This window comes from Aythya ferina, assembly GCF_964211825.1.
Source record: "Aythya ferina genome assembly, chromosome: 10".
Taxonomy (NCBI): Eukaryota; Metazoa; Chordata; class Aves; order Anseriformes; family Anatidae; genus Aythya; species Aythya ferina.
Genome location: NC_140306.1, coordinates 18,217,026 through 18,231,576, shown reverse-complemented (window position 1 = coordinate 18,231,576; position 14,551 = coordinate 18,217,026). Strand labels below are relative to the sequence as shown.

Here is a 14,551-nt window from a genome sequence, read left to right as displayed (position 1 = left end):
GTCTAGTTATTAAAATGTAGTCTAAGCTCCTTATTGTGAAATGTGTCATAGGCTGGTTGCCAAAATAATTAAATGACCATTAACTTGTAATTTTTCCTCCACCTAAAATATTTATTAAGCTCAATTTTTATTAAAACAATGAAGGACAAAATATTTAAAATGCCTTCACAGTAAATGAATGCTAAGAAAAAATAATGAAGTGCCAACTTATTTTTATGTAGCAAAAATGAAACAACGGAAATGTCTGTGTTATGCAAGATCTATTGACTAGCAGCTGAAGTCAACAGAGTTTAGAGACAGAAATAAAGCACACAATTAACATGAATAAAGGATGTAGGAAATACTTCTGAACTTTGATTCTTTTTAAATTTTTGTATATTTATTTTCTTTACAGCCCAATTGAATGCTTTTGTGAGAAGATAGTCTAGATTAGCTAGCTGTTGGGTGAATGACTTCATAACTCTGGGTTAGGTCAGAAATATGTATCAACGAAAAAGAAAAAAACACATCTGCATCATTTAGTAAATTGTGGTATCCTGAGGTATTGAGACACACTTTTTTCTTATCTCTTAAATAATATATTACATTGCCCATTAGTTTGCTAATGTTAGTAAAATATCTTATAGTGACAGATATGTGTTACTTAGACCAGAAGATCTGTAGGAATTAATTACATCCTGCTCATTAGAGTTCATTCTTCTGATACTTATTTGCTATTTTATACCATCCCAAATACTAAAAAGTGAATGCAGCAAATTTTATTTATTTATTTATTTATTTATTTTGGTTTGGTTTGGTTTCAGTGGTTTCTTTTTTCTTTTGTTCTTTTTTTCTTTTTTTTTTTCTCTCTCTTGTGGTGTTTTTTTGTTTGTTTGTTTGTTGGTTTGGTTTGGTTTGGTTTGTGTTTTGTTTTGTTTTGGTTTTGGTATTTTTTTTTGCATTTTCAGCTTCACTGTCCAAAGTGTGATGGAATGAATCTGAACAAATATTTTGTACTTACATTCTTTCCCATATTAACTACAATGCTATATGTCAAATTAATAGTAGCAATTAAACTATCTCAACTCTGAAGAAACTTATTTGCTTTCCAAATACCTATTACAGTGTGATTCATTAACAGTGTATTGTTTTATTAAAGAGGACAGCAGCTGTGACCTGATATCAGGAAGCCCAGAAGAGTGACTCAGGCCAAAACATTGTACTTAGTCCTTGCCTGCAACTGTTTCTAGGCCGTGTTCCAGGTATTCCTGCTGCTGCTTAGATTTGGTGCATCTGAAATAGTTCTGTCTTGGATTCTTCCTATGTGTTGTGAGCTGTTATTCAGTTATGCTCAGGCCAGTAAATTTATAGACTCTTCTCTATTAGGTCTATATTCAAGTTGTAGTTGAGGCCTTCAAGTCTATGGCATTTGGAGTATTGTCCAGTGAAGAGTGAGTGGTAAATATTACAGCTACAGAGAACTATTCCAAAGGTTTCTCAGGCTTTGTTGCTCTCTTCATAATAGAGAGGGAAAACAAATCATAAATTTAATCTCAAGTAAATTTGCAGTTGTACAAAAATTGCTTGAGAATGCTTTGTTTCATTTGTAAAGCAGTAAGTTTGGCTGTGAATTCAGAGCTGTGGGGTCTAGGGATGTCTAGTACATCTTTAAGTTACTGCTTGTCCTGAGAATTCACATTTAGGGTGATAATTCTGTCAGATTGTGGACAAAACCAGTATTTGAATAGGAAAATAATTTACTGTGAGAGATAAAATTCAGATTTTCCCTCAACTCTGTCCTTCTGCCAGTAATGGTGATGTTTTTTTTATTGATGAGAGACGGTGGATGAGTTCAGCAGCTACTGACCTGGTGCTTAGCTGAGGCTCCATTGGGTGAGGAGCAGGGGCTGTCCAGAACAGCTGATCCCAGAAGATAGCCTGCTGAGAATTAGGGCCTGTCCATTTCTGGGAGAAGGAGAGGGGTTTGGGGGCAAAACAGAGTAGTTTTAGTGAAACAATGGAAACAGGTTTGAAAGAATTAGAAATGGACAACTTGGAGAAATTCAGTAAATGGTTATGGGACTGAAGAGCAAAATGTTCACACAGTTTCACGTCAGTGCCTGGTAAAATCATGGAGAAGATGGTTCTCGAACTTATTGAGGCGCACCTGGGGGACAAAGCAGTCATTGGTCCCAGCCAGCATGGGTTTGTGAAGGGTAGGTCCTGCCTAACTAACCTGATTTCCTTTTATGATAAGATCACCCGTATGGTGGACCAAGGGAAACCAGCTGATGTGATTTTTTTGGACTTCAGCAAGGCTTTTGACACGGTTTCCCATAGGATCCTACTGGACAAAATGTCCACCATACAGCTAAATAAAAACATCATTCGATGGGTGAGCAATTGGCTAACGGGCAGGGCCCAAAGGGTTATGGTAAATGGGGCTGCGTCAGGCTGGCGGGCGGTCACCAGTGGGGTCCCTCAAGGCTCCATTTTAGGGCTGGTACTTTTCAATATTTTTATAAACGATCTGGATGTAGGAATAGAAAGTATTTTGAGCAAGTTTGCTGATGACACCGTACTTGGAGGAGTTGTGGACTCGAATGAGGGTGTAAAGGCCTTGCAGAGGGATCTGGATAGGTTGGAGAGCTGGGCGATCACCAACCGCATGAAGTTCAATAAGAGCAAGTGCCGGGTCCTGCACCTGGGACGGGGAAACCCTGGCTGCACGTACAGACTGGGCAATGAGACGCTGGAGAGCAGCCTAGAAGAGAGGGATCTGGGGGTCGTGGTAGACAGCAAGTTGAATATGAGCCAGCAGTGTGCCCTGGCAGCCAGGAGGGCCAACCGTGTCCTGGGGTGCATCAAGCACGGCATCGCTAGTAGGTCAAGGGAGGTGATTATCCCGCTCTACTCTGCGCTGGTGCGGCCTCACCTCGAGTACTGTGTGCAGTTCTGGGCACCACAGTATATAAAGGACATGAAACTGTTGGAGAGTGTCCAGAGGAGGGCTACGAAGATGGTGAAAGGCCTGGAGGGGAAGACGTACGAAGAACGGCTGAGGTCACTGGGCCTGTTCAGCCTGGAGAAGAGGAGGCTGAGGGGAGACCTCATCACAGTCTACAACTTCCTCGTAAGGGGGTGTTGAGAGGCAGGAGACCTTTTCTCCATTAACACCAGTGACAGGACCTGCGGGAACGGGATTAAGCTGAGGCAGGGGAAATTTAGGCTTGACATCAGGAGGGGGTTCTTCACAGAGAGGGTGGTTGCACACTGGAACAGGCTCCCCAGGGAAGTGGTCACTGCACCGAGCCTGTCTGAATTTAAGAGATTGGACTGTGCACTTAGGCACATGGTCTGAACTTTTGGGTAGACCTGTGCGGTGTCAAGAGTTGGACTTGATGATCCTTAAGGGTCCCTTCCAACTCAGGATATTCTATGATTCTATGATTCTGTGTTTAATGTGGAAAAGGCATACACCAGTGCATTGTGGAAAAGGAGGGTTGTTTATTTTGTTTTTAATGTGGAAAAGATTTAGGCTCTGTGGCTTAATATGTCTATTACTTGTCTCTGAACAGAGGCAAATGCTAGCAGGGAAAGTATTAGATTGAATAAATGCTTCTAACCATGTTAAGGGTAAATGGAGAATATATGAGATAAAATAGATGGATTCATCAGCAACTGCCTATCAAAGCTCAGGACATACAGGAATAAAATTAATATTGTGAAGGATGTTCAACACAAGCAGATGTGTACAGACTGATCACTAACACATGAGCAGACTCCGCGGGCTGCAGGGACCCTCTGCCCTGGCAGCTGTGGTTGCTGCTCCACCTCGGTGCTCGCGCTGATGTTTCTCACAGGTTTTCCCTCACTACTCGCTGCCATGCTGTGTTTTTGCTCTTTCACAAAACTGCTGCCCCAGGGTGCCAGCAGCCACAGGCTCAGCTTTGCCCTGCCTCGGGTTCTCTCAGTGGCGCCACAACCATCTGGGACCAGCCGTGCAGGGTAAGCCCGGCCTCCCCTCACGGAAGCCACCTGCAGCTCGTGGACATTTTGGAGGAGACGTGAGGGACCTAGGAGGTCCAAGGTGGGCTGACCCCAGCCAGCGGCCAAACACCTAGCCTTGCCTTTTGCTTGCCCCCTCCTCCTCCCTCATTAGCCAGTGGGATGGGCCCCTCGACCTCCGTGTCCAGCGGTGTTTTGGTGGCTGTGAGGATGGCTGTGGTTGGGTCCCTGGTCCAGACATGGTGGCCTCAGGAGCGGTTTGGGCCCTTGTCCCAGCCATGCTCCTCTGGGGCTGAAGGGAGGCTTGATAGGCACAGGCCAAGCCCCACATTCTCAGAAGTAGTTCACAGTCTCAGGTGGTAGAATGATTAAGGTGCTACGTGGGAATTTTTATCCAGTACTGGATGTATTTTTCCACAGAAGTAATCACTACGATCTCCCAGTTACTAGCAGCCTCTGTAAACAGCCTGGTGGTTGTCAGCTTTGTCTCTCCCTTCTACCCCAATATGCTGAGTTAATTCTGTCATCAAACCCCTTAATACTTGAGTTTTTAACGTAAGGCATAGAAAATACCACTTTTCATGCTTTAACACGGTTAAAAGAAGCATATTTGCATCCCGTGTTCCAGGATCTATCTGGTAGGTGCAACTTGTGTTCCAATACCAGCCAAACAGGAGCAGGACAGGAGGGGCTGAGGAAGGGCCACAGGAGCAATCAGGTGTAAGCAGTGCTGTCCCTCAGTCCCAAGCGCACAGCAGGCTGTAATGCTGGCTCTGGCAGCAGCGTGAGAGCAAGGCGGTCAGTTACGTAGCTGTGCTGACCCTCGGTGAATCACAAGGAGCAGAGCTGCTTGGCAAGCAGACAAGCTGTGTCCCCTGAGCCTTCCTGCCGTGGGGGAGTTCTGGGCCCCCCCTACAGCATTCACAGGGATACTGACACTTAAGAAATAGGCTTTAACAAAACAAGGGCACTGAACTTTGTCCAGATCAGACTCTGCACAGTCTGTAAGTTATTTTGCTGAAGCTGTGGAAGTATTTCGTGACAGTGACATTTAGAGAATGACCCTGATGTCCAGAAATACTGATAAGTGTTAAAGTTATAAACTAACTTTTGGGACCACGATCATGAGGACAAGTAGAAAAATGTCTCAGTGTTTAATCTGTTGAGATTTTTTTTTTTTTTTTTTTAGAAAAGAAAAATCTTTGAAACAAAGGGCCAGAGTCTGATAGAAATAACATTGTAAAGCAAACAAGTTAGAACATGATAATAGAAAACACAGCTGCTCCTAATCACACTAGTGAGATCAAAATTAGGTTTTAACGGCTTTGTTCCAATAATTACGCTTTTCAGATTTGGAGTACACTTGTCTGGTTGTACATGTATATTCAAGCAGATAGGGTGAGACTTCATGGAGGGCAGGGCAAGGGGTAGGTGCTTCATGCCATGTGACTTCTCTTGTAACTTCAGCCACAAGACTGGCTTGATCTGATTTTCAAAAATGAATAAATGGATAAGTATCTTAATCATGCAGAGACCAACATGTAAATAAAATAATAAGCATGAGAAACAAGTGATAACAAATAGCTGTGCATGGTACTATATCCCAAATCATTCAAGATGATTTTCAGCCTTCATTTAAAACAAACAAGCCAACAATTAGTAGAGGGTCATTTTGATTTGTAAATGTCATCTGGTGTATGAATTACAGCTCATGCGGTGAGTAAGTTTTGGTGACCCTACAAAGGCTATCATGTATACTGCTGTTTGACTTTGTTCGGATGATTTGTTTATTTGTTGCTGTAACGAAAGGAACAGAAATCTGAGCAGAGAGAACCCATTTTTGGAAATGCTTCACTGGCTGCGTACACAGATTAATAATGGTAGGAATTAGTAGAACTGACTGCTTACTGTGACATGCAGCACCTGATGAAACCCATAGGAGTTCTTCCCAATTTCAGTGTCTTTTCAGAGTCTTTCTTTGTATTTAATACTTTGAAATCAAACTTGTTATGGTAATAGTTTGGGCGTCTTATATCTAGGACTTTCCACGGAGTGGTGTTGAATAACGTACTGTACCAAGTATCGTGCTGAGTGGACCTCATAGCATCAGGAAAAACTGTAACCTTCATGTTCCAAATCTGTCCTACTTACTATATTTTTCATATATATATATATATATATATATATATATACATATATATATATTTATGTATATATAAAGACTTTTAGAAGTTAAAATCATAGGCTAGATAGTTGGTACACTTACTAACTTCACATCATAGTATTCAATCAATTGTTAAAACATTTTAATTTCTTCTGCTAAAATACAAACATGGTCAGGCTTTATCATACGTTTACACATCAGGACAACTTCATATGACCAGGGGAGAACTGATGAAGGTAATGGACTAAAGATATATGACCTCAAACAGCAACCTGAGCACACTCTTAACATATAGTATGCAAGTTGCTCTGTTACCTTGAATAATATGGTAGGGGCTCAGATGGGTTTAGAACCAGATGGTGGTTTTTCAGTTATCTTTTTCTGAACACTTCAGACAGAAAACTTGAACAAAACACAAGACAAAATGCTATGCATAACAAAAAATTGATTACTATTGTCCTGTCTAAAGTTAAAATTTCAATGCTATTCATTACAGAATAGGAATAGCTCTTATATTATGAATGCATCTTTCTTATGTGAAGAAAACATTCAGAAAGCTCAGTTACTGCTTTTGGGAAAGCTTGTTACTAAAACTGTTGTAGGAAACCTAAGTGAAGAAGCAGTAGGAATCACATCTAAAGATGTGTGGGTACAGAACTCAACATGCATGCAGCAGCTGAGAGCCTTTCTGTAGCATTAGCATTTGTGGAATCCAGATAATGCATCTTGTACAATTTACTTTTGCTTATTGATTTGGCTTTTCAGTCTTGTTTTTCTTACTCCTGAAAACTGGACTTTTGAAAAAATAGCTTAAGTGATTAACTGTTACACAGAACCTGGTTTAGTTATGGGACCAAAGTGTTTCCTCCTGAAATGATTATCATCCATTTAACACCTTTCTGAATACCTGAATAATTTATTCTTCATTTCTCATTGTCTGTGCACTGTGCTGCTGGACACCTGCAGAAACTAGATTTGAAAACAGAAGAATCAGACCAACCTGACGAGACTGTTTGTATATCCTCTACCTTATAGAGCAGTGGTGATTAAGTTGTGTGAATTTAGAGTAGGTTGGAAACCCATTTTATAGGACTCTTTATGGAAGGGCTTTATTTTCTTATCAGGCATTTATCTTTGTGATGTATTGATTGCTGTTAGAAGGTTTTGGCTGTGATGTGCAATTTCACAGTACATGTGCACCTTTTAGAATTTCTTCAGTGCTTTGTATTTAGTATCTGTTAAGAATGAGGTAGCATTTAAATCATAGAAAGACTTCTCTGGAAAATGGAAAGATACCTTTCAGCTCTCTTCAGTGCAATAGAAAAAAACACTTGATTCTGTGAATTTGTGGAAACGGTGTTTAGCTTGCAAAATTAGCAGATACCAAGCAATCATGTTTCGGTTTTGCAGTGTTATACATGTGTGTATTCAAGGCGTGGATGCTTTAAATCAGGCTTACAACATGGGATGGGGACATTTTGCTAGGGAGCCTGGTCCAAGCCATGAGCCTGCATTAGACTTTCAGGATCAGCCTCACAGCGAAGGTTTTGTGAGCTTTATAAATAAATCTGTTTCGGAATTGCCACATGAGACAAAACTGTATAGTATGCTTTCTGCAGTGTGGGGCAGCGTCATGTCAAGTGTATGTTTAGACAGATGTAGCTTTCTGAAAATGAATACCGATTAAGTACCTGTTGATGCAGTATCCAAGCATTATGGACTAATTACGGGGGGAAATGGAGAACTTTGGGACTCATCTCTCAGTTGCGGTTTCCTATTGCACTGATGTAGCTCTACCACATGGGGGTGACCCTGGGGCTATGGCTTCCCTGAAAATTCTATAAATGGCCATAAAATATATTTTGTAATGATGGAAGGGGTAAGGTGATTAGGTAAAACTAAATGCATGTCAGTTAAATAAGATTTTGATGTTGGTTTCCAGAGGAGCAGGAATTTGTGTGGCAGATAAGTGGGGGTGGGGGAGAGTTAGAAGCTAATTGCTCAGCTTTAGGCAGATGACTGACCAAAGGGGAGCAACTTGGGGTGTTTTTAACAAAAGACAGTCCTTTGCAAATCAGTATTATATAAAGATCATCAGAAAATCTCATGCCGTACCTTTTTCTTATTGTTGTTTTTTCCCAAAGTTACATAATTTAGCAGCATCTCTGACAGTTCATGCTTCTCTTTATCCTGGTGAACTTCATAGGTAATGCTGTGATAAGTAGCATTTGGCTGACCACCTGCTCTCTCTTACTCTGGCAGTATTACAACTGGCTATGGAACGGCTATGAACTGATCACTTGACCATGGCAAATGAGCTGCCCTCATCAGTGTGTTCTGGTATATATTTAACTTAATAATATGAGCAGATGGTCATCATATTGATTCATGAAGCAAGGGAGGAAGCTTGGCTACGTTGATAATGTAAGGCCTTAGCATTGAGCTTTGGAGTGGGGCAGTAAGCAAGGAAAGGAAAAAGGAACTTCTTAAATTTTATTTTTGAATAAAGAACTACCATGGACAGGAATTAAATAAACCAAGGTTGTGACTCATCAAGCCTGGTCATTTACCCGGAGGTAGAGACTGTTAGTGGTTACTGCACAGGAATGATGTTGCTGAAGTCCTTGCATCACTGATGGTGCTTAAAAAAGAGGGGAAGGCAATGGGAGGGCAGTGTCTTGCAGCTATGAAACTTCTCACTCTGGCATTGCTATTAATGCTGAGTCTTTTAAGGAAATATTGAAGGAAAAGGTCATATTTAAGTAATAATTTGGTGATTTTTACAAACAGCTACTTTGCTAATTGTCATCCTATTAACTATGGTAAAACTGGATTTAAACATGAAGCTAATTTTATTAAATATTCAGCAACTATCCTTGTTAGCTGAACTAGTAAGTTTACAAATTCCCAGCTTGGATCAGCTCAAAGGATCAGCTTGATTTAGTTATTCATTTTGTAATTTGCACACGAGAAACGCTATGCACAGAAGAGCATTCTCTTGAGCAGGAGCTTAATCTCGTGTTTTGGTTCCTGTTTCTCCTCGTTGCTGATTAGCTTTGCTGTCTTATCGGTTTATGTCATAGTATGTGACTATAAATTGACTTTGCAGTGAAGAGGGAATACGGTTTGTCTTCACAGATGCTGCTGTTACCATGGAGATAAAAGGACCAATGGCCTTTTCTTGGTTTGGACTGTACTACAGTGTTCATATAGAGACGGTGCATTCGAAAATGCATCATTTGGTGCTTTTAAATTCCAGTCTAAATACCAAATGAGAAAGCATATTATTTTTTCTTGGTGATGAAGTTTAATAATAAACATAGATTTGGGACTTTTTCTGGAAGCAGAAAGCAAGCCCACAAGGATTGTGAAAACAATGTGGCTGGTTTATGCTTGCTAAACCTCCTCTCTGGGAAAAACCTTTTGGCTTTGCAAAATATAACCCTGTAGAGCCTTTGGGTTTATCTGATGCAGTGTTTGATGCTGGTTACATCACCAGCTTACTTATCTGTGATGTTTCTCTGTGGCTGATCTTGAATGAGCATGTAAAAGCTGTGAATGTGATTCTTTTTTTTTTTCTTAAGAAAGCTTTTCTACCTCAGACTGCTTGAAAGAAAATATAAGTACCAAATCCACAACACATTCAAGGATGGCTTGCAGAAGGTGTTATTTGTGAGTACCTTTTCCTTCTTCATCTGTCATCACGTCTCTGATATCTGTGTTGAGGATTCCAGAAGTGGGAGTAGTGATCAGTTTATTGTTTGGTAGGTTTCTTTCCACGAACCATTTTTAGGGTGTTACCTTTTTGGCAGATGAATTATTTCTATATTAGAAATGCACAGATGATGGTTGTGTTTATGCATGTGAGTATTTAAAGATTTAACCTAATGAAAGTGAATAAGCCAATATTAAGCAGAAGAAAAGAAAATAATGAGAAGAAAAAAAAAAAAAAAAACACAACAGTTTGTGTAGAAGCAATGTAGGATGCTAGGTATTCTGTCTATGATGAGTCAAGAATCTCTTCCATTTTGTTTGAATGCTTTGTCATATTAAAGTATAATCTGTCTTTTAAATGCATAAATACTTACAGAAAGAAATGGACTACAGTCGTAAAGCAATATAACATCAATAAAGCAAAATATTGTTGTGTTTTTATTGTGGTATGTATGCTTGCTCATATCCTAAAGATGCATTAATTGTTTATTATTTACTTGAACAGTTTCTCAAACATTACAGTCATCACAGCAGGAGTTTAGTATTTTGTTCACTGAATGCAGCACAGCAGCTCTTCACATGAGTTGTCACGTTTGGCAGAATGGCTGAGTGTTTATCCACTTGTAGCCAGAGGAAGGGCAATGCTAAAGTTTGCATACGATTTGTGGCATCAGCATACAGCTACGTACAGCAAGCACAGTGGGCAGTTTTATTCAGCTGAATTCTGGTGGTTCCACATGACTCTGAGCTTTCTCTTAAAGTGTAGTGCAATGTTGTTCTACTTGAGATAAAAATCAGAACACAATACACACAACTGTGCAGTTATGTTGTCCTCTACCACCCACCCTCACCTCCATCAGTGGTTCACTTCTAATCCACTGTTTTGAAATGGCTGTACCTGGTGTTTGCATTTCTGAACTCTGGTTAAAAATCCTCTGCTTTTCAGGTTATATTTAGTTTTGCCGAAGGATCTTATATTAAGGAGATGCAGTTGTGGTCTGTAGGTGTTGTCAATTATTTTAATAGTGCCCATGAGGGTCCTAATTGAGTAAATCTAGCTCATGTTCAGTAGCACTTTCCACATGCAGACATAGTAAGTTCAACCATTCAAGAGTAAAATTGCTAGTAATGAGAATTGAGAGTATTGAAATCTGTTCTTAAGTTTTCTCGAGCCTTTTGTTTTACAGAGACTGTATGAATGGTTAAGTTGAAATGCTTGAAAATGAGTAAAAACTTGGAACTGTACATAGGAAGTTCAAACAAGAAAAGTACGTTTGGAAAACAGGTTGTAGTCTTCAAGTTATATATGGATCGGCTTTGAAATAATGCCTTATGTTTATACAAGGGAGAAATCATTTGTGTTAGACTCCATTTTTCTTTGAGTGCTGTGATTCTGGGATTTTATGACTCTCAGTAGGGGACAGAATTTCTTACAGTGTTTATTGTGCAGTGTTAAAGAATATCTCATCTCTGTAGGTTACTTTCTTTAACAGCGATGATGCAGTCTTATTTGTAGAACCATTTTGTGCTGTATTTTCCTATATTACTGCTTACGTTTTTGATATCTTTTACCTGCCTCAGCACAATGCTGTAGAAAACAAGATGTGAACTATGACTTCTGTTATTCTGAATTCTGACTCATCTTTAAGAATGAGAAGAAAGTAAATGCTAATAGTTGAAAAGAAGAAAAATGTAAGCCTAGGGTTCTTTTAGAACCAACTCTGTAGAATATGTATGCAGAAGGGAGGGGTTATATACACACAAATTCTCCATATTCTTTAAAACTGATCTGTTCCAAACTGTAATAACATATGTTAAGTAGTTGGAGACACAAGCTCGTTAATGCATGAGTTAGTTTGGAGATGAGGATTTAAATACGTTAAGTCTTGTTGACATTCTAGTAATATACACACTAAGGACTTTTACGTTTTAAAACACGTCTTTTTTACATTTTACGTTTGAAATAGAAAATGGAAAAACAAACAAACAACAACAAAAAAAGCCTGGATTGCTGTTTAGCTTTTTTAAGAACAGCAGCGATGTCAAACTACTAGGATCAGCAAAGCGTTGCTTTTTCAGATGCTACACTGAGTAGAGCATATGTCATTGTACCATTGTTTTAAGTAATAGGATTTCCATTGCTGTAAATTTCTTATGGTTTATCTGTTTAATTTCATTCTTTGCAAATTACTATTATTCCTTTTCCATGAGCATCAAATCCAATATATATAGGCACCAGTATTTAGGTGTGGTTTTACTATGATTAACACTGTGAAATTATAAATGTGGCTGTATTCTCTAATGTGACTTGCACTTTCGTGAGAAATTCTGGGACCTATATTAATGAAGTAAGAAACGTAGAAAAGATGAAGTGAATCTATCAATTTTCTGATTTAATTTAAAATTTTTATTTCCTTCTATCCTATGTAGCTTTGTCTCTGCTCTGTTTTATTTCAGGTTTTGAACTATATATTTTTTCTACAAATTTAAAAACGGAATAATAAGCAAAAATCATACAAGTACATTTTATTTGTACTGTAAATTTCTGTACATCACCCTTCAGAATAGATATTTTGCATTATGACTTAATCAAAAGGGAAATAATGATCCTAATTATGTGTCTACATATTAACAATCTTAATTAAATTCACCGTAGTTAACAGTTAACCCACTACTAAAAACTGCCTAAAAACTATGTGTTGGTCACGATGTAAAAGGATCATCTTTTGTCTGTTTATGTAGGCTAATACTTCATTTTCACAAAACCAAAAAGTTTATAATAATTATTTTTTATGTAATGTTAATAAGCATTGTGCTATAGGATGGGGCAAAAATAACAGATGTGTGTCTTGTTTAGTATGTTGTGATGGTACTGGTCTTGTTCTCCCAAGAGGAGATGATTATTTTAAAGCCCTTTGGTGGAGGAGAGGTCAGTGAAAGCCTACCTTATTTTATTTTATTATTAAATCTATCTATGGACACTTAAATTGGAAATACATAAAGGGTAGTATTTTTCCAAACATGAACCTATCAGTTTGCATTTGTATTGCAACATGTACAAATGCTGATTTTTTTCATCATCATCATTGTGATGATGACTGAATTTTATTTATTATTGAACAAAATTCAGTGGTCTGTACTCTAGCCTGCCTGTGCTTAATTGGGTTACACGACCACTGTGTGGTGAGGGGGGAGATGGAGGGAAGGAGGGAGATGCCAACGTTGCAGGTCCTGAACATGTGGTTGTGCTACTTTGTGATGTCTGGCTGCTTTTTCTATTTGTCCTCTGAGTCAGGCTGCTCTGACAGGTAATTTGATTGATGTTTACTGGACATGATGTGTCTTGTTACCTTCCTGTGATACGGTGCCCAAGCTGTGTGCAGAAAGCTATCATGTTGGAAGGAAATGATAGGAATAACGTTCTGGAAAATATATTAATTGTAATCCTTTATAGTGTGTGAAGATCTTTGCCATATAAGCTCAAAGGCCTTTTTTACATATGTGACTGTAAAAGCATGTTTAGCATTTAATTCCTTGTAGTTGCTTTTCAATAAATTATGTATAAGACTGCAATTAATAAGAACACTGTAAAAAAGCATAGTGTTTTCCATGGGCCACCACTGCCTCTCCTTGACATACTTGACCACAAATTGCTGGACATAAAATAGGACAAATTAAGTAAAAAAAAAAATATAATAATAAAATAAAAATAAAAAATCGTCAGTGCTACTTCAAAAGCCAAAATCATAATGTCCTGTGTATTTGGGCTGAAAATCTGAGGAGTAAGAGGAATACCTCTGATGCCAGAACAGTAGGAATTTGTCCTTGAGAATGTAAATGGGTCATCTGCTAGGTCACATCTTAGTGGATGTGTCTGTAGACAGCTACAGTCAAACTTAGGTTGAGGAGTTTGTATGAGTTGCCATATAAAGCTATCTGCCATTTTATCTCCTGTGATGAATTTCTGAATCGTCTCGTGGGTGCAGTTAATGCATTGAAAGCTTTCTTGTGTGATTAACCACATTCATTATCAAAATTTTATCTGGAGTCAATATAAGCTTGTATTACTGTGATTTTTATTGTCGGCCACCTTTATGGAAGTCAGTTTGTTTTTATTTCAAATTTTATTTGTCTCTAAATAAATGATTAGGTTTATTAAATAAGCACAGGACAGACGTTACTTGTTCTTACCTCTGGTCTTTTCTAATCTCAGCTGTGGCCATAGCTCTGTGTTGAGACGAGAAAAACAAAAACAAAACAAAAAAAACTATCAACTTGTACAATAATGTTATTCTTCATCAGGTTAAAATATGATTAAAATGCAAGTATTCATTTTATTAGCTGTAGGAATTAATCCAAACAAATAAATCACTCTAAGCTACCTCAGATGCCAATGAAGTGAATGAGTTTATATAGCAGATGAACTCGTCCACCACTTGTGCTATTTACAAGTCAGTTTGACAATGGATCTTTGTCCCCTAGCACCAGGCACACAAATCAACTTGTTCAGTTTCAGGAGGCTGTTCTGATGCCCATTTTTGGTGGTACTTGTACTTCCTCACTAGAACACAGTACCTGATGGAACATGTACCAGAAGAAAAGGGAGAATACTGGCAGATGGAGGCGACAGATTGCTGCTTCGTACGAGGAAGAGGAGCAGTGAATGTAGTAAGAGGGCTACAGAAA

General features: G+C 38.8%; 1 protein-coding gene across 11 annotated transcripts in view; it reads left to right on the top strand.

Annotated features, from left to right (window-relative positions):
* The window catches only part of IQSEC1 (IQ motif and Sec7 domain ArfGEF 1), a 352,517-nt gene that overhangs the window by 150,165 nt on the left and 187,801 nt on the right, over positions 1-14,551 (top strand). Inside the window, exon 1 of one of the 11 annotated variants that reach the window (XM_084531130.1) lies at positions 9,413-9,823. The exons of the other annotated variants lie outside the window; for them this stretch is intronic. Within the exon in view, the coding sequence (XP_084387256.1) occupies positions 9,801-9,823 (23 nt within the window). The 5' untranslated portion in view covers positions 9,413-9,800. Of the gene's footprint in view, positions 1-9,412; positions 9,824-14,551 lie in introns of those variants that run through there. 11 annotated transcript variants of the gene reach the window in all.